General features: G+C 35.9%; 1 protein-coding gene across 3 annotated transcripts in view; it reads right to left on the minus strand.

The window, feature by feature from the left end:
* DNAJC10 (DnaJ heat shock protein family (Hsp40) member C10) overlaps positions 1-20,582 on the minus strand; it is a 46,613-nt gene that overhangs the window by 14,923 nt on the left and 11,108 nt on the right. For all 3 annotated transcript variants that reach the window (XM_069577045.1, XM_069577046.1, XM_069577047.1), the window contains exons 6-15: positions 20,394-20,476; positions 20,030-20,161; positions 19,421-19,514; positions 18,330-18,407; positions 13,266-13,309; positions 12,480-12,617; positions 8,237-8,326; positions 7,342-7,455; positions 5,788-5,902; positions 6-133 (exon numbers count right to left, since the gene is read on the minus strand). In XM_069577045.1, coding sequence (XP_069433146.1) covers positions 6-133; positions 5,788-5,902; positions 7,342-7,455; positions 8,237-8,326; positions 12,480-12,617; positions 13,266-13,309; positions 18,330-18,407; positions 19,421-19,514; positions 20,030-20,161; positions 20,394-20,476 — 1,016 coding nt within the window. The remainder of the gene's footprint in view (positions 1-5; positions 134-5,787; positions 5,903-7,341; positions 7,456-8,236; positions 8,327-12,479; positions 12,618-13,265; positions 13,310-18,329; positions 18,408-19,420; positions 19,515-20,029; positions 20,162-20,393; positions 20,477-20,582) is intronic.

Consider the following 20,582-nt stretch of genomic DNA (forward strand, 5'->3'; position numbering starts at 1 on the left):
CTTACAGGGGCAAAAAAATCAACTAGCCATGGTTCTTTTTCATTGGCAGGAAAATTTTGAGGTCCAAGTGTGGTAACATGAGAGTTGACACTTTCCTTGGCAAAGGCAAGTATGTCATATAGAATCTTCTTTCCTTTGAAACAGAGAAAGAAGAGAAAAGTTAAAATCTACATTTTGTCTTTTTATCCACAGAAACACTTCAAAGCTTTTATACTTGAAATACTGAAGAGAAGATAAACTTATGAACCAGTTGATTTGGTGGAGGTTTTGGTGTTCTGTATACTATGTAACTTTGCTCTGCCAGAGAAACCTTTGCTTTACACTCTGCTTCTTGCAGGATCAGATATAACGTCAAGACCTCTTCGAAAAGTTCCTTCATCCTCGGAGGGAGAATTATTTCCTGCCAACGTTCTTGGAGTGCTTTTTGCTTGCCTGAACTACTGTTATGGCCTAACTTTGAAGTCTGTTTCTTCAACCTAGACTTCTCTTATGAATTCAAGACCTGAGTTACCCAGTGGAAATATTTACCTGGATGTCATATGAACATTTCAAACAAAATATCACAAATCAAAGTTGAGTTATTCTCCCCTAAACTCGCTCCTTTTCTCACCGTTCCTACCTTGACAATAGTGTAATCACCCACTAGGTGCTCAATAAGATTTCCTAGAGTGGTTCTTGCCTTCTCTCTTTGCCTGTCTGTCACAGCTCCAACCATTCTATCTCTTACCATCTCCAATCCCGATTTAGGCTACTGCCTAAATGTAGTCTAGCCTATTGAAATAAGCAAGCTGGTCTTTCTATTCTGCCTTCCTTAACTAATTCATTTTCTACATTGCTACCAGAGGCAAGTTACAAAAACATTAATCTGATCGTGTGGTCCCCTTGCTTAAAGAATATACTCCGTGGCTTCACAAATACTAGCTTTCTTAGGACCAGGACATAATCCATCTTCTCATGCGTCCTCTGATTTATTCATTCAATAGTTAAGTAAAGCACCTACTATGTGTCAGGTCCTGTTTTAAATGTCATAGCGCACGCAAAAGAAAAGATACATACTTTCTCCTTAGGGAGTTCATAGGCCAACAGAAAAGAAACATTTCATAAATATGTGAACAGTGATAAATGAAACCACATTGTCCTGCTTTTTCCTCACTCTTTACCTACTGCTGCTTGAATTGCTTCATAAATTATTCACTTTTGGACAAGGTCATCCTCACCTAAGGCTTCAGTTACCAACGAAAGAGTTTTAGCCCAGACTCTTCTCCTGAGACCAGGCCTATATTCAACTGTGAACGAGGGGTGTGCACTTCATGTCACCTCCTCCCCCAGTGTTCTTTCTTACAGAATGGTGCCATCAGTCACTCAGTCGCCAAGTCAGAAACTTGAGTTTCCTTTTCTTATCTCCCTACATTTAAACACAATCATCAAGTTATACTGATTTTGCATTCATTTAAAAACTGTCTACTTCTCTTCATCTACATTACCAATCTTGTCTTGGTAATGACTACATCAGACTTCTACTTGCTTCCTCTCCCTCCAATTCTAGGCAGCCAGTTAACTTTCTAAAACGTAGAACAGTTAAGTCACATCTCTGCTTAAATCCATGAAAGCCATTGCTCTGTCTCCAGGACAGAGTCCAAACTACTTTATTACCTGACAGATGAAACACACAGTTGGGACCCCAGTGCCATTTCCAGCCTTAAGTCTCATTCCTTTTCACACTCCACATTCCAGTTATCCTAAAAATTCTTGCCTTCTAAGAATAAATAAGGCTCTCTTATTTCAGAGTCTAAGAATACACTTACTGGTTCCTGTGCTTGGAACATATTTAACACCTCTTTGTATAACCATTACTTCTACTTAGATCTCGATGAAGAGACTGCTTTCTCTAACCTCAGAAAATTATTCCATCTATGTATTCTTCCTAAGTGTAACCCATACTCATTTTAGGGTAGGTATCTCCAAGATCGCCGTCAATGACCCATACCACTGTTGTACCACAGTTGGTGTATATAATCAATAGAATATGGTGAGTGTGCTGGTTTATACTGTCTGAGATCAGATTATAAGAGATATCATTGCTTTTGTGTATGTGTGTCTCTCTGATCATTCATTCTGGGATAAGTAAGCAGCCCCTCAGAGAGGTCCACCTGGTGGGGAGCCGAGGCCTCCTGGCTATGCCATAAGTCAGTTTGGAGCCAAATCTGCCAGCCACAGCCCAATCTTCAGATGACTATAGTCCTTACCCACTGGGGCTGCAACCTCATGAGTAAACCCAAGCCAGAACCACTCAGCTAAGCTGTTCTCAGCTTCCTGAACACTAGAAACTGTGTTGAGTTAATAAATGTTCATTGTTTTAAACTGCTCAGTTTATCAATGGAGAAAAGACAATCTTCTTTAACAAGTGGTGTTGGGCAAACTGGTCAACCACTTGTAAAAGAATGAAACTAGAACACTTTCTAACACCGCACACAAAAACAAACTCAAAATGGATTAAAGATCTAAACGTAAGACCAGAAACTATGAAACTCCTAGAGAACATAGGCAAAACACTCTGACATAAATCACAGCAGGACCTTCTATGACCCACCTCCCAGAGTAATGGAAATAAAAGCAAAAATAAACAAAAGGACCTAATTAAACTTAAAAGTTTTGCACAACAAAGGAAACTATAAGCAAGGTGAAAAGACAGCCTTCAGAATGGGAGAAGATAATAGCAAATGAAGCAACTGACAAAGAACTAATCTCAAAAATATACAAGCAGCTCCTGCAGTTCAATTCCAAAAAAATAAACAACCCAATCAAAAAATGGGCCAAGGAACTAAAGAGACATTTCTCCAAAGAAGACATACAGATGGCTAACAAACATGAAAAGATGGTCAACATCACTATTTATCAGCAAAATGCAAATCAAAACCACAATGAGGTACTGGTCAGAATGGCTGCTATCCAAAAGTCTATAAGCAATAAATGCTGGAGAGGGTGTGGATAAAAGGGAACCCTCTTACACTGTTGGTGGGAATGCAAACTAGTACAGCCACTATGGAGAACAGTGTGGAGATTCCTGAAAAAACTGGAAATAGAACTGCCTTATGACCCAGTAATCCCACTGCTGGGCATACACGCTGAGGAAACCAGAATTGAAAGAGACATGTGTACCCCAATGTTCATCGCAGCACTGTTTATAATAGCCAGGACATGGAAACAACCCAGATGTCCATCAGCAGATGAATGGATAAGAAAGCTGTGGTACATATACACAATGGAGTATTACTCAGGCATTAAAAAGAATACATGTGAATCAGTTCTAATGAAGTGGATGAAACTGGAGCCTATTATACAGAGTGAAGTAAGCCAGAAAGAAAAACACCAATACAGTATATTAATGCATATATATGGAATTTTATAAGATGGTTAATGATGGCTCTATATGCGAGACAGCAAAAGGGACACAGATGTATAGAACAGTCTTTTGGACTCTGTGGGAGAGGGCGAGGGTGGGATGATTTGAGAGGGTAGCACTGAAATGTGTATATTATCATATGCGAAGTGGACTGCTGGTCCAGGTTCAAGGCATGAGACAGGGTGCTCAGGGCTGGTGCACTGGGATGACCCTGAGGGATGGGATGGGATGAGGGGGGAGGTGGGTTCTGGATGGGGAACACATGTGCACCCGTGGCTGATTCATGTTGATGTATGGCAAAAACCAACACAATATTGTAAAGTAATTAGCCTCCAATTAAAATAAATAATTAAAAAATGTTTTGCATTTTCTAGTATGAACAAAAAAACAAGTAAATCAACTGCTAAGTTTTGGGGGTAATTTACTACTTGGAAGTAGATTAATGCTCCTCATGCCAGACATTTAAAAAGTTGCCCAGCTACTTGTCTGTTTTCTCTACCTCATAATGTTCTTTAAGAGAGAGATTAAGGTTAGTACCTATTCTTTGCCTACTCTCTAATATTGTACCTGGCACATAAATCCAAAGAAATAATACAAGTAATGCTGTAAAGTTAGTGACAACACACAAAAGGAAGCACTTGGGTATTCATGGTATATTCCATGGGAGGAAATGCTTTAAGTGAAGTTTCGAAGGGTGACTCGGAGTTTGCTAAATATCTTGAGGGTCAGGAAGTAATGATTACAATGCAAGAGGAAGAAAAATCTGTGTAAGGCACAGGAGTGAAAGAACATGCTATTTTCAATGATTCACAAGTAGCTAGAGCTAAAATTATTTGCAGGGGCAGAGGTGGGAGATGAGGCTGGAAAACCAGGCAGAGGCAGGTTAACTTTTAACTTAACAACTATTTACTGAATTCCTGTTATGCACAGCCATTCTAGGTGCTGGAAATACAGTGGGGACCGAGACAAAGTCATTGCTCCTACACTAGGGGATCTGAAGTTTATTCCTAACGAGATCAGCAGACTCAAGGCAGAAAAGAGACATACGAAGGCTCCACGTATTCTATGGTAATAAATCTGCAAAGAAAACAGTTAATTGCAAAGAAAAAATGCTACGAGGCAGATAATTATACTGGAGGATATTAGACAAGATGGAGATGATGGACCTGGAATAAGGCAGTAAGCACAGACTAGAGAAGGAATCTAAGAATTATGTCAGAGGCAGAAAAGAACAGAACAGTAAGAAACCTTAGGTCATTTCCAGCACTTTCACGAGGTGGCATAGTTTAGTGCAGCTCTAAGTCTAGGCTTCGGAGTCAGACATATTTGGATACAAAATCTACCTTCGCCAGTTATTTTATCTTTCTGAGCCTAAGTTTTCTGCCTTGTTGTGAAGATATACATGGATATGCACAATATGCAATTACCTTTAGGAAAACATCTCATTTATAAAAAACACTGAGTGAACAGTAGTTACTGTTAAATTTATCTTGTCATCTTTGCTCACATAGTTCCTTCAGTCTAGGGAACCTCACTTGTTTTCTTATATTTGCCTGGGGAAACTGAGTATTCAAATGTCACCTTAATTCAAATATCACCTCCTGATGCAAAGGTCTCTTTATTTGATCTTCTATTTATAATGGCTATTACAATGTCCTTCATATTTTCTTAAAAATCTCCCTTTTCTCACTATCCCCGCACTAGATATTTTAAACTTCCTGAGAGCAGAGTCCTATCTTACCATTTTGCATTCCTAACACCTATAAGAATGCTTGTCACGTTACAGGCATAGTCTCAGTATCTGTTATTTACTAACTGTTAGTAGTTTGTGTCTATCTTTTGCTACACTTGACCTTTTTCAGGACAGAGACAATGATGTAAACCAAACTTCAGGAATTGGAACTGCATGATGCAGGGCTAACGTCCTGAACAAGCTGAAATGCAGAAATACAAATTCAAAATTCAAGAATACTAACAACGCACTTAACGGAGATGTTTGGTCATCAAGTGTTGGAAAAACATCTAATAGACTACCTAGAAATTGCCCATAATGGTTGAGATGCTATATTAGGTACACTGAAATGGAAATAATAGGTATTGCTTATTTTTGTCAACCAGCAAGACCCTTAAATTCTTTACTAGCCTGACAAGTCACTAGAGTTCTTACTGAAACACTGATCAAAATATTAGGTAGAAAAAAGGATTTTAAAAAGAATAAAGAAGATAAAATAACTATATATAATTCAAAATATCTTTCCCTTCAAGCAACATTTACTAATAAATGAAAGCAAAGTTATTTTAAAATAATCATGTCCATATAAAACAAGGTAAACGGTAAAATTAAAAAATGAAGAAATTTTTAAATCATTTTTTCCCCTTCTTACCATGATGAATTTCAAATTCTTTGGTTCCCTGTCCTTTAAATACCGCTAGACATGGCTGAAAAACATAGAAGTTACTACAGACGTCTGGTGCAGAGGAACAGTCAAACTTGCCAACCTAAAGGAAAGAGAAAATTCAATATGTAGAAAAGAAAATCTTATCCATTCAATTAAATATTCGTAAGGATAATCCGAAAATGACATTTCTATAAAAACAACACAGCTTCTAAACAAGTTAATGGACCATGAAAATAAGAAACAGGAATCATTAGTTTACATTTAACACTGAAACTACATTTAGGATAGATAATGCCTCTTGGAGATCTCAAAAACCTGAGAGGAAATTACCAAGAAAATATTAAGTTGTTTATGAAGCCCATCCTTCTAAAAACTTAGAGGATATTTATATTATCTTGACAAGGGGGAGAGAAAGAACGTCTTAAGACCGTAGAAGCAGAAATATTTCATACAGTGTGGGAACAAACCTAGTATGCAAATGATAAACCAAGAAAAATATTTGCAGCATTTAAGATAGAGGATTTCTATTAAGAAATAAAGGATAAACATCCCATCAGGAGAAAGAAAATGGGGCAGAGACATACATAGAAAATAAAATAGAAAGCAAATATATAACAATGAGTATTATTAACATATCACTTTTGGCCTATCCAAACAGTGCTGATTATAAAGAATGGTAATACCAGGGCTGGCTCTGGTGCAGAGAAGAAATGGGTCACTCCCATGCTGTCAGTAAGAAGGAAGGCTCTGATAATGAGGATAAAAAACTTCTAAGAAAATATAACCTTGGTTCAAAAAATTCCTCATAGTGCATTTTTCCAGGGCATCTTTTTTGATATAAAAATGGAAACAACTTAAAGTCATCAGTAAGAGAGACTAGGTTAAACAATCATAGTGTAGCCATACAGTGAGATGACGACTGATACATATACCTACACAAAAATACACATATCAATATATATTACACTGGTATGTAGAAGTTTCTAATCACTAGATGGAAAATTTTACAGAAGAGAATAAGAGCATACATATAAATTTACATGTCTATGTCTATTACCATGGCCATTACAATATGCACAGAGGTGCACATGTACACGTATGTGCTAACACATACCCACGTTTAAAAAGCCTCAACAGTTGTAACAGTAAATTCTTAACAATGGTGAAAATACAGATAATTTTTAGAAATCTCTAACTCATTTTTGCACTTATTTACAATATCATAATTTAAAATAATGAACATGAATTACTTATATAAAGAAACAAGTACTTAAAAAAAAGCTATAGTTTTCTGCATTCCAGAAAAACTACGTCATATAGATTTATCAGATAACAACTGCTCAAGAAAAATGAAGGTTAAACTTTTTCAGATTTCATTTTAATTTTCAGTAGGAAAAAAATAGAAGAACAAAAGCATTTAGGGATTTCTAAATTTAGAATTCGACTAAACATCTTAATGTTATTTAAAACATAACTTTATGTACTAAATTAACAAGACAGCACAAAAGCAGAAGGGTAGGCAGAATACATTTTTCTTACTTGAATATGTTCATTTTTAAGCAGAGTTTTTAGTTTCTTCAACTCAGGATCATTTGAATTTTCATTTTGTCCAAAGTGAAAAAATAAGAGCCACCGATGATGAGCTAAACGATCCTTAGAAGTGATTAAAAAAGAAAGTGATAAAGGGAAAGAAACATCAGAGATGAGAAATCCTAAGAGTTCTAATCTTTATTTCTTTGACTTAATTTTAACTATCTTAACCATTACTTCAAAATACTGTCTAAAATTCAGACCCAGTCATGTTCTTATGTTGTAGTTTATTTGGAATAATGCTATATAAACCAAACATACAGTATTACAGAAAGAAAAGAGCCACTAAATCATGAAATCTTAAGGTGGATGACTGTGCTAAGAAAAAAACGCAGTTTTAACGACACAGAACTAAAAAGCTGAAAGGTAGAGAAGCCAGCAGATTGTTTTCAGGTTTAACATAAAGTTTCGTAGGGATATAGACTTAGAAAACCCTGGGATCAATAAGTAGAAGAAATCAATTGATTCTTCTACAAACTGAATGTTTCTAAAGCTGGTCTGTAATTCTCACTGAACAACATAATCTCTTCTGTAGGGAGGAACACAGAGCTCCAGACAGATTCAAAGTTGCTTTGTGATCAGTATCTTGCCTTTCCTGGTGCTCTTCCTGAACCTGCCTATAGGACTAGTTACACAAAGCTATAGATCCACCCTCAAGTTGCAATCCCAGCAAACCTGGCATTAGAGTTTGACCTGGAATCAACTGATAAAATATATATAAATAAGATCCTCTGAAATGGCTACTTTTCCTCTGAAATGAATAAAACAAATGCTGACTTTTAAAATGTTAAGATCTGAAATGTTATCAATATCTGTTATTATTTATTATTAAAGAAAAAATTACCTGCAGTGTATTTGCTGAAAGGAGTTCAAAATCTGGAAGATTATGCATTATTTCCAAATAAATTTCTTTAGCATCCAGTGAATTAAGAAACTAAAACAAGAGAATCATATTGTTATTTTTTAAAATCAACATTTGTGTATTTCAGTGTTTTAGTTTTTCAGTTTTCAGAGAAAGAAATTTTAAGAAAAAAACACAGAAGTAACATAGTTTTCAAGCTACATTTATCCTAAATGTTTTCCTTTTCAAAAAAAGACAGTATATCATATTTTGACAATTATTAAACAGTTATATAACTGGGTTGTTTCTTTAAAAATAGTGATGCAAAAATAAATTTCATTATGAGGTGTTTTATTACCTGGAATTTTCTGTTAACTGTGTTGGGTATTCTACAATAATCCTCTAAATAACCTTGAGTGACCTCTGGCTCACTGGTGGGAAAAGCTGCATCATATTCGATCTAATTTTAATGCTAACCATGTTTACAGGATGCCAGTGCTTTATAGATTGCCTAAACATTGTTAAAACAGTAGAATATTTGATGATCTAACAAGATGCTTTATGGGCTTCCCTGGTGGCTCAGTGGTAAAGAATCTGCCTGCAATGCAGGAGACCAGGGTTCGATCCCTGGGTTGGGAAGATCCCCTGGAGGAGGGCAAAGCAACCCACTCCAGTACTCTTGCCCGGAGAATTGCATGGACAGAGGAGCCTGCCAGGCTACAGTCTATAGCGTTGCACAGAGTTGGACATGACTGCAGCAAGAAAGCAGCAGCAGCAGTAGCAGTAAGGTGCTTCATATCCCAATTAATAATGGCAGAAAGTGCAGAAGAACTAAAGAGCCTCTTGATGAAAGTGAAAGAGGAGAGTGAAAAAGTTGGCTTAAAGCTCAACATTCAGAAAACTAAGATCATGGCATCCAATCCCATCACTTCATGGCAAATAGATGGGGAAACAGTGGCTGACTTTTTCTGGGCTCTGAAATCACTGCAGATGGTGACTGTAGCCATGAAATTAAAAGACGCTTACTTCTTGGAAGGAAAGTTATGATCAACCTAGATAGCATATTCAAAAGCAGAGACATTACTTTGCCAACAAAGGTCCATCTAGTCAAGGCTATGGTTTTTCAGTGGTCATGTATGGATGTGAGAGTTGGAGTATAAAGAAAGCTGAGCACCAAAGAATTGATGCTTTTGAACTGCGGTGTTGGAGAAGACTCTTGAGAATCCCTTGGACTGCAAGGAGATCCAACCAGTCCATCCTTAAGGAGATCAGTCCTGAGTGTTCACTGGAAGGAATGATGTTGAAGCTGAAACTCCAATACTTTGGCCACCTGATGAGAAGAGCTAACTCATTAGAAAAGACCCAGATGCTGGGAAAGATTGAGGGCAGGAGGAGAAGGGGACAACAGAGGATGAGATGGTTGGATGGCATCACCGACTTGATGGACATGGGTTTGGGTGGACTCCAGGAGTTGGTGATGGATAGGGAGGCCTGGTGTGCTGTGGTCCATGGGGTTGCAAAGAGTCGGACAGGACTGGTGACAACTGAACTGAATTGAAGGAATTAAGAAAAACTTACGGGAAAACTGGAATGGACCTTGTTTATTATAGAGGTTTTTAGAAATAACGTCCCTGAATCAAACCAATGAGGAGTTTTGCAGGGTAAAATGTATATATGTAAAATATGTATTTTAAATTAAATACACTTTAGATCTAGGTCTCTTATTTAAAACAACTGAAATAGACACATCTCAATTCTAACAACTGTCTATTTCTGTCCATATTTTATCCTCAGCATATTTTTTTTCATGGAACTCTCTTTGCTAGTCTAATTCTCATCGAAGCAGCTGCTATTACCAAAAGTGTAGCAATAGTTACACCAAGAAAATGTATACAGGGGTTGATCAGTTTACTGTCTATCTTTAAACTATCTTCTTGACAATTCAAATATTACCTCAAAGATATAAAACTATTAAAAAGCCTGTAGAAACTATTACTGTATTCAGTTTAACTATGTTCAACATGAGAACACAATCAAATGGATAGAAACAATGTCTCTAAGAATAGAAAACTTGGTTTTTCCGCTTAAAAATAAAAAAATCTGTAGCATACTCTCAAAAACCTATGAAATAATTTATTACCAAAGGGCTTAACAGGTCAAAACAGAAAGCTTTCATGTTTCAGTACTATAAAGCTCATTCACTTCACTCACATTCATCAAAAATTTTATATGATTTATAAATTTTTAAATTTATAAATTATAAATCGGTTTTAGAGTAAAATTTGGTAGTTTTATTTACCAAGGGTATTGTGCAGCCTCTAAATTCCACCTGCCAAACATATTTAGCTAGCATAGAGTTTTACATTTTTTAAAAACTTGAATGCTTTTAGGAGGGACAAGGACTTTAATTCATCAGCCTGTGTTATCACACTTCTAATATCACTTATTCATGTTTCCTGAGATCATATCTGAGCTTGCTGTTTTAACCAAGAAGTCCCAAGATCTCACTGAAAAATGGGATTGTTGTACTGAAGGCAAGAGCCTACGTTCAGCATTAACCAGAGTCCAGGTAATCTTCATGAGCTAACGGCAAAGTGTAAAATACACCCAGGTTTTCTGGGGAATTCGGCAACATGAATTGAACTTGCCATTGCTACAGCCATCTCATTCTAAATAGATAATGGAAGAACTGCACAAAGGTGAGCAAGACAGTACATTATAACACTGCTTGTGATCATGAAAAAGTAGAAATTTAAGTATCTATCCCGAGAGGACTGGTTAAACTCATAATGTTACATTTAGTCAATGAATTAGTTTCTAGGAATTGTTGATGCACATATTCACAGGAATTATTGTATATACTACTATTCAGGGACACACACACATACACACACAGTATAAAGCACTTAAGCAGGCACTAAATGGGCTCCTCTTGTGGCTCAGCTGGTAAAGAATCCGCCTGCAATGTGGGAGACCTGGGTTCAATCCCTGGGTTGGGAAGATCCCTGGGAGAATGGAAAGGCTCCTCGCTCTAGGATTCTGGCACTATATACAGTACTTACTTATGTGCCAGATATTCTTCTAGGCCCTTAGGATTTGTCAGTGAAAAATTCAAACTTAAAATTTACTGCAAGAGAAAAATAATGAAAGAACAAATATAGTATATAAGGTGATAAGTACAATGAGGTGGATAATGAAAGATTTTAAAGAGATCCAACTATTTTCCTGATGAATAGAGTATAGGTTATAAGATATGAGAAAAAGAGGGGTCAAGAATGACTCCAAGGTATTTGGCCTTAATCATAAAAGATGAAGCTTTCATTAACTGAGATGGGGAAAAAACTAGGTAGAACAGACGTATGGGGAAATATCAGTATAGTTACAGACATCTAAGTTTGGAACGTCAATTAATATCCCAGGGGAGACAATAAACAGGCTGGAGAATAACCACGTCTGTAGTGGAGGGCAGAGGTCTGGGCCAAAGGCAAAACTAGTGAGTTGCCTGCATGAAGTCATAATTTCATACACATATAAGCAGAGAGCTGGAAGGGTATGTCCCAAGACTTGATGGTGCTTGCCTATGGGTGATTTACTTTTAATGAATTTCAAATCTTTCTTTACACATTTATATATCAAATATGAATTTCTATAATGAATGCATGTAATCTGTATCAATATCAAAAAAAGAAAAGTAAAAACAGAAAACTACAGGTAGTTTGTCTTACATTAGAATCTTTTTTTGTGGATGGGTTCTCTAGAGACCTATCTGATATCCCAGTATTTGTTTCAGCTCCTTGACAGCTATCTTGAACCTCAGCTTCTTCATAAAATTAGGAAGGTGAACCAGACCAGTAGATCATCAAACTAAGTTTCTATCAGAGTCAAACAGGAGGCTTAAAAAAAAAACCGGTACCAGATTCCAGCTAAACCTATCAATAATCTATATTTTAACATGAGAACATATGGAAGTAAATGGAAACCAGTAAATATTCATTTAACCTAAGAATATATTCTTTACCTTTGGGATTGTTAAAAGTGCAGTTTAGAAATAATCCTTACAGTTTAACTTTTTAAACTGAAGTATTAAACAGAATCCCAAATATTAAGTATTTGTTCTAAATAAATTAAGTGTTCCATAATCATATGATATAAACTGGTTCATTTTTTTTTTGCTCGGTTTATAAAATGATATATTTGAATACATGTGTTATGTATTTATATGTAAAGAAATTAAAGGGATTCATACCAAAATACCGTTTTTCTCTTTGTTATTTAAAGTGGCTCCAGGAGGAAAATAGGCAGTCGTACTTGTTGTAATATCCAAACTTTTACAAAGGTTATCCTGGGTGGCACAGTCCACCCATCCCACATTAACAAGACCATCCTAAAATGAAAAGAAAAAAATAATACTGTAAGTTGAAAAAAGTTAAAAAGGATTTATAGTTCACAAAAATACAACTGCACTACCATAAAAATTAAACTTTTAAAAAGAACACAAAAAATGAGGCAGATTTGAATAACATGATTAATAAATTTGATCAAAGATATAAAAATTATACCTCACCTAGGAAACATTTTAAAGCATACATAGAACACTAACAATCTTTGTAAAACAAACAAACAAAATCTTGGCAAATGCCCAACCCACAAGGACAGTTTTAATAGTGTTAAAGTTTCAACACACAGACTGTACTCCCTGACCATAATGATGAGAGCTAAGTAAGTAAAATAACAAAACAACAAAAAATTAAGGTTTGGAAATGACAAAAACATTAACTCCCTGGTTAAAGAGGAACTCATAATTAAATTATGGAATATTTAGGAGTGAATAAAAGCACTACATGTTAAAATATATTGAACACAGCCAATCAGAAAGACGCTTATAACTGTGAATATATTGATCAGAAAACAAGGAAGATTACAAACAAGGGAGTTAAATGTTCAAGAAACCAGCAAAGAAAATACCTGGAATCAGTTTTTAAATGTGTCTCTTAACATAGTGATACAGTTTTGCAAAATAATTGATGCTTACCAACATACCACTTAACCTGAGACGTGTCTGTGAGGTCAAACAATCTGAGGGGGGGAAAAGAAACTTATGAGGAACTTTCAGCTATTAAGTATGAAATCTATACTTTCATTTGCTGCAAACCATGATGTTGATTCTAAGGCAATTAATTGGGCTGTGCTGGTAAATACTGAGACCTTTATTTACTAGGTAGACACAGGGGTCAATGCCTCATTCTCCCTCCTGACCTTTTCTCCCTCTCTTTCTTTCCCTTCCCTTTCCTCCCTCTCCTCTTCTCTCCCCTTAGTTTCTCAGGATTTCTAGGCAAGGAAGAAAGAAGGCACTCCCTCTCAAGCACCTCCTCAAGATCTTATTCTAAAATAGCTCCTCCTATCAACAGCCCCCTTGAACCAAGGGATCTCATAATTTGGGGTAATAAAATGTAATGGACCTATCTGATTAACATATACAGCAAATTCTTAAAATACAGTACACTCTTAAATAGCTTCTTCACTCTTTCTTCACCCTTATGGCAAAAAGCAAAGAGGAACTGAAGAGCCTTCTTGATAAAAGTGAAAGAGGAGAGTGAAAAAGCTGGCTTAAAACTCAACATTCAGAAAACTAAGATCATGGCATCCAATCCCATCACTTCATGGCAAATAGATGGGGAAACAACTGCAACAGTGAGAGACTTTATTTTTTGCGCTCCAAAATCACTGCAGATGGTGACTACAGCCACAAAATTAAAAGACGCTTGCTCCTTGGAAGAAAAGCTATGACCAACCTAGATAGTATATTAAAAAGCAGAGACATTACTTTGCCAACAAAGGTCCATCTAGTCAAAGCTATGGTTTTTCCAATAATCATTAATAGATGTGAGAGCTGGACTATAAAGAAAGCTGAGTGCTGAAGAATTGATGCTTTTGAACTGTGGTGTTGGAGAAGACTCTTGAGAGTCCCTTGGACTGCAAGGAGATCCAACCAGCCCATCCCAAAGGAGATCAGTCCTGGGTGTTGTTTGGAAGGACTGATGTTGAAGCTGAAACTCCAGTACTTTGGCCACCGAAGAGTTGACTCATTAGAAAAGACTCTGATGCTGGGAGGGATTGAGGGCAGGAGGAGAAGGGGACGACAGAGGATGAGATGGTTGGATGGCATCACCGCCTCGATAGACATGAGTTTGAGTGAACTCCAGGAGTTGGTGATGGACAGGGAGGCCTGGCGTGCTATGGTTCATGGGGTTGCAAAGAGCTGGACGCGACTGAGCAACTGAACTGAACTGAACTAATCTTTGCTGAATATAGGTGCAAAAACCCTCAACAAAAGATTAATAAACTGAATCCAACAATACTGAAAAAACATCATATATCATGATCAAGTTGGATTCATTTCAGGGTCACAAGAATGTTTTCACATATGCAAATCAATCAATATGATATTAACAAAAAAGACAAAAACCACATGATCATCTCAATAGATGCAGAAAAATCATATAACAAAATTCAACAGCCATTCATGATAAAAACCTTCATAAAAGTGGGTGTACAGGGAACATATTACAACATAACAAAGGTCATTTACCACAAAGCCACAGGCAAAAACATGATACTCAACAGTGAAAAACTGAAAGCCTTCCCTCTAAATTTGGGAACAAGATGAGGATGCCCCACTCTCATTGCTTCTATTCAAGTATTGGAGGTCCTAGCCACAGCTACCAGACAAGGAATTGTTCAGAGCAATCCTAAAGAAAAATAAAGCAGGAGGCATCATTCTACCAAACTTCAGACAATGCTACAAAGCTACAGAAATCAAGAGTGTGGTACTGGCACAAAAACAGATATATGGATCAATGGAACAAAATAGAGAGCTCAGAAATAAACTCAAACACCTATGGTCAATTAACTTTCAACAAAGGAGGCAAGAATATACAATGGGGAAAAGATGATCTCTTCAGCAAGTGGTGTTGGAAATGCTGTTAGAGCCACAGGTAAATCAATGAAGCTGGAACACAGCCTGTCACCATATACGGAAATAAATTCCAAATGGCTTCAAGACTTAAATAGAAGATGTAACACCATAAAACTCCTAGAAGAAATCACAGGCAAAACATTTTCTGACATAAATCATACCAATGTTTCCTTAGGTCAGTCTCCCAAGACAATAAGAATAAAAACAAAAGTAAACAAATAGGACCTAATCAAACTTAAAAGCTTTTGCATAGCAAAAGAAACTACAAACAAAACAAAAAGACAACCTACAGAATGGGAGAAAATATCCACAAACAGCACAGCCAACCAGGGCTTAATTTCCAAAATGTACAAATAGTTCATAAAATCCAACAGCAAAAAGTCAACCCAATCAAGAAATGACCAGAAGAGATAAAATAGACATTTCTTCGAAGAAGAAATACCGACGGCCAATAGACACGTGAAAAGATGCTCAATATTGTTAACTATTAGAGAAAGGGAAATGATAACTACAGTGAGGTAGCACGTCATTAAAAAGTCTACAAATAGCAAATGCTGGAAAGGGTGTGGATTAAAGGGAACCTCTGACATTATTGGTGGAACGTCAGTTGATACTGCCATTATAGAGAACATTATGGAGCTTCCTCAGAAACGAGAACTAGTATTACCATACGATCCAGTAATCCCATCCCTAGGCGTATATCCAGACAAAACTCCAATCCCAAAAGATACATGCAGCCCTATGTTCAGAGCAGCACTAGTCACAATAGCCAAGAAATGGAATCAACCAAAACGCCCATAAGCAGATGAATGGATAAAGATGCACATATACACAATGGAATACCATTCAGCCATAAAAAGAGCGACATACTGCCATGTGCAGTGACATGGATGCAATCAGATCATCATCCCAAGTGAAGACAGTCAGAAGAAAGAGGAAGACAGCATACAGTACGGTTTTTACATGAAATCTAAGATATGACACAAATGAGCCTATCTATGAAACGGGATCACGGATGTAGAGAGCATACTGGTGGCCACCATGGAGGAGAGGGTTTGGAGGAGGGACAGAGGAGGAGGCTGGGGTTCCACAGAATGAATAAACAGCAAGGTGCTACTGTACAGCACACAGAACTAGATTCAGTATCCTATCATAAACCATAATGGAAAGGAATAGAAAAAAAGAATGCATACACACATATAACTTAGTCACTTAATTACAGCAGTAGTTAACACAACAGTGTAAAACAACTATACTTCAATTAAGAAAAAGCTTTAAAGACCTAAATATAAGACATGACATCATAAAACTCCTAGAATAAAACACAGGCAAAACATTCTCAGACATAAACTGTAGCAATATTTTCTTATATCAGTCTCCCAGGGCAAATACAATAAAAAAGCAGAAGTGAAGAACTTGGGCCTAACCAAACTTACAAGCTTGGTTTTATAAGTATGCACAGCAAAGAAGTCATCAATAAAATGAAAAGACAACTTAAGAAACAGGAGAAAATATCTGCAAATGATGTGCCCGAAAGGGGTTAATAACTAAAATAGTAAATAGCTCACATGACAGAAATAATGAAAAAACAGACAACCCAATCAAAGAATGGGCAGGGACTTCCCTGACTGTCTAGTGATTAAGAATCCACACTTAGAATGCAGGGGTCACGAGTTCGATCCCTGGTTGGGGAACTAAGATCCCACACGTTGTGTCATGCAGCCAAAAAAGAGAAAAAAAGGCATAAGACCTAAACAGACATTTCTCCAAAGAAGACATATACAGATAGCCAACAAACCACATGAAAAGATGCTAAACATGGCTACTTATTACAGAAATGCAAATCAAAACCACAATGAGGTATCATCTGACACCAGTTAAGTATGGCTATTATCAAAAAGTCTACAAATAAATGCTGGAAAGTATGGAGAAAAGGAACCTCACCAAACTGTTGGTGGGAATATAAACTGGTACAGCCATAATGGAAAATAGTATGGCAGTTCCTCAAAAAAACAAAAAATAGATCTACTGTATGATTCCACTCCTGGGTATATCCAGAAACAAAAAACACTCTTAATTTGAAAAGACATATGCACCTGTGTGTTCAAGCAGAGCTATTTACCACAGCCAAGACACGGAAATAACCCAAGCGTCCGTCAACAGACAACCAGCTTAAGAAGATGTGGATGGATACAAGGAGTAGTACTTGGCCATAAAAAGAATGAAATGTTGCCATCTGCAGAAACATGAATGGACCCAGAGAATATTATACTTTGTGAAGTCAGACAAATATATGATATTTATATGTGAAATCTAAAAAATAATGCAAATCAATCTATACACAAACAGAACCAAACTTAGACACAGAAAACAAACTAACGGTCACCAGAAGGGAGAGAGATGAGGGAAGGGACAAATTAGGAATGTGGGATTAACAGATACAAACTACTATACATAAAGTTGATACAAAGGACGTACTGTTCAGTACAGGGAATTTTACCCAGTATCTTGTAATAACCTATAATGGAAGGTATCCCACAAAAAATCAAACTGAATGCTGTATACCTGAAACCAACACAATATTGTAAATATATACTTCAACTTAAAAAAAGCAATTAATAATTTTATAGCCTTATGTGTAAAATAATAAAAAGAAATATTCATTAAATAAAAATTATAACATTAAAAAGTATAAACTGTACTTTGAAAATAGACAATAATCAATTATAGTAGCATACTTAAGATTTTCACCTAGTCTAAGAGTACATACTTCTAGTTATAAGACTAGTAGCTTCTGGGGACCTAATATACAGCATATAGTGATTATATCTAATAATACTGTATTAAATCCTTGAAACTTGTTCAAAGAGCAGATCCTAAATGTTCTCATGGCAAGAAGGAAGTGGTAATTATGTGACAGGATAGAGGTGTTAGCTAATATTATGGTGGTCATCATCTTCTAACATATTAAGTGTTTCAGATCAACAAATTGTACACCTTAAAGTTACACAATGTTCTATGTCAATTATATCTCAATAAAGCTATGGGAAAAAAAACGCTGTCACCTAAAAATCAAATGTCATGGTCTATTCATCATAACAAAATAACAAATAATATTACCGCTTCCTTCGGAACAAAAAGTGATCAGCCAGCCAATACCAGCAGCAAATGCAGTTTGTATGGAGTTAACAAAATTTCCTTAAGAGAAAAATAAAGAAAATTTCTGATCACTTACTACTCCACAATGGAAACCATTTTCTAAATGGGATTTCCCATCTAATCTCACCCATTTCTAATCTACTCTTGAGTAGTTTTCAGGATTCCTAAAAATCGTCTTGAGCATGTCAAATTCCTACCCTTTTTTTTTTTTCCAATCATATAAAATCTAAATTCATTATTAAGAAAGAAACTCCAATTGACAAGTTAGGCCCCTTGTGATCTGAGCTTTGTCTACCCATTCAGTTGGTCATTCCTTCCCCAAACCACTCTACTTTTTACCCATCTTTTGTCAGATACATGAAATATTGCCAGCTTCCAAATACAGTGACCTTTTAACAATTCCGCTTCACTTTCAAGACAGATTGGATCTGATTTCATTCAGGAAGAATTTCCTAACCCTTCCTCCTTTCCCCACCTGAATTCTTTCATATCCTTTATGCTTCCCTAAGCTTACCTCTATCATAATAGTCACTATTCTGTATTTTAATGGTTAATAATGGGGTCCCGAAGGCAAAGATTATACAGTTTATGGCTGCAGCCCTCGTACTTAACAGCTTTGGAGACATAACTGGATTCATTGAATGATATGAGCATCCCTTTAGAAGTAAATATGATCATTTCATGGGTAGTACAGAGTAATTACATTAACTCCTCTAAAGCCACTTGATGAATTAAATGCCTGAGATTAGAAGAGTTCTTAAACTTCAAAATTTAATTGAATAGGCATAAATTTACACTTGATATAGTATACTTACGAAAGCACCTAGCCCCATCTCATATTTATATCCTACATCAAACTTGTTTTCGTTTCTGTATAAATTAAATTTATGAAAGGCCTATTATTTAGCAGAGCTCAGAACAAATGACATAATTCCCTTCTAAGAAACATGGAAAAGATAATATGATCAGAACATTAATATTACTACTGAAAAATCTGAAATACCAATTCAAAGTATCCTTGAAAATTAAGCAAATTATGAAGACAAAATTACCTGTCCATAATTCTGTCACTGTGCTTCTAACATGCTGCATGGCGAAATTCATTAAACTTTCCTTTGATCTGTCGCCATAGTATTTCACTGCAGCCTACATTTTCATTTATAAAAAGAGAAACATCTTTTACTTTTTAAGACTCAAACAAATACCTTGATTCTCCATTATTCTGAATAAGTAAGATATGTCTTTCAATGGTAAAGTGTTTTTCTAAATGACATGCTAAGAATTTTGACTGCACAGATTCCCTATCAGATATTTGAATAGCATTATTTATAATTGTTTTAGTTTCAGACTAACACTGGGGAAAGAAAGGGAAATTAGAACTTTATATTCAATGAGAGAAAACACCTGTAAAATACTTTGTAAATTATAAAGTACAACATGCGTATCGGTTATCATTATATTCCTTAAGATGGAAACTGAAATTGGCAAACATTTCATTTTGTTAAAGTAATGGCATCTGAAAGTATTCATAGTATAATCAAAAATGTTTATTATAAGAAAAACCAAAAGATTCTACAAATTCACATATTGTGTTTTCTCTAGTATTTCTTTTGTTATAATGTTCCATCAAATAAAAAACAGAAATGTCAATTTTATCTTACCATTCCAGACCTAAAAATGAAAAGGCTGGGATAACTGTTGACTCCTTTCATTCGGCAAAGCATTCTATCATCGCCACAGTTAACTGCTCCAATTCGAAGCAATCCATCTACTTCTTTTGCAAAGTCTCTCCACTATGAGGGAAAAAAAAGTAGTTCTCTGATAAAATAATTTACGTTTCCTTGAACATTCTTCAAACTATACTTCCTTAAAGGAGAATATATTCGTGAAATAAAACCATAAATGTGAAAAAATATGATAGCTATTTCTGATCGTTAAATCCTAACCTATTTTTAAAAACACTCAAATAATAGATACACTGTAAAACAGTAAAACTTTAATAATCAGGACGTAAAAAATACTTACTGTGGGAGCTAAATCATGGCAATGTGAACACCCTGGGGAGTAAAAGTTCACAAACCACAGTTCTCCAGAATTAACAGCAGCATCTAAAAATACATAAACCAAACAACTTATGATTATTTACTAAAGGTTTGAACATGTTTTAGTTCAAAATTTTCCTTGAGATCAAAATGAAAAAAAAAAATAGTCATA

Source organism: Ovis canadensis, chromosome 2 (assembly GCF_042477335.2).
Source record: "Ovis canadensis isolate MfBH-ARS-UI-01 breed Bighorn chromosome 2, ARS-UI_OviCan_v2, whole genome shotgun sequence".
NCBI lineage: Eukaryota > Metazoa > Chordata > Mammalia > Artiodactyla > Bovidae > Ovis > Ovis canadensis.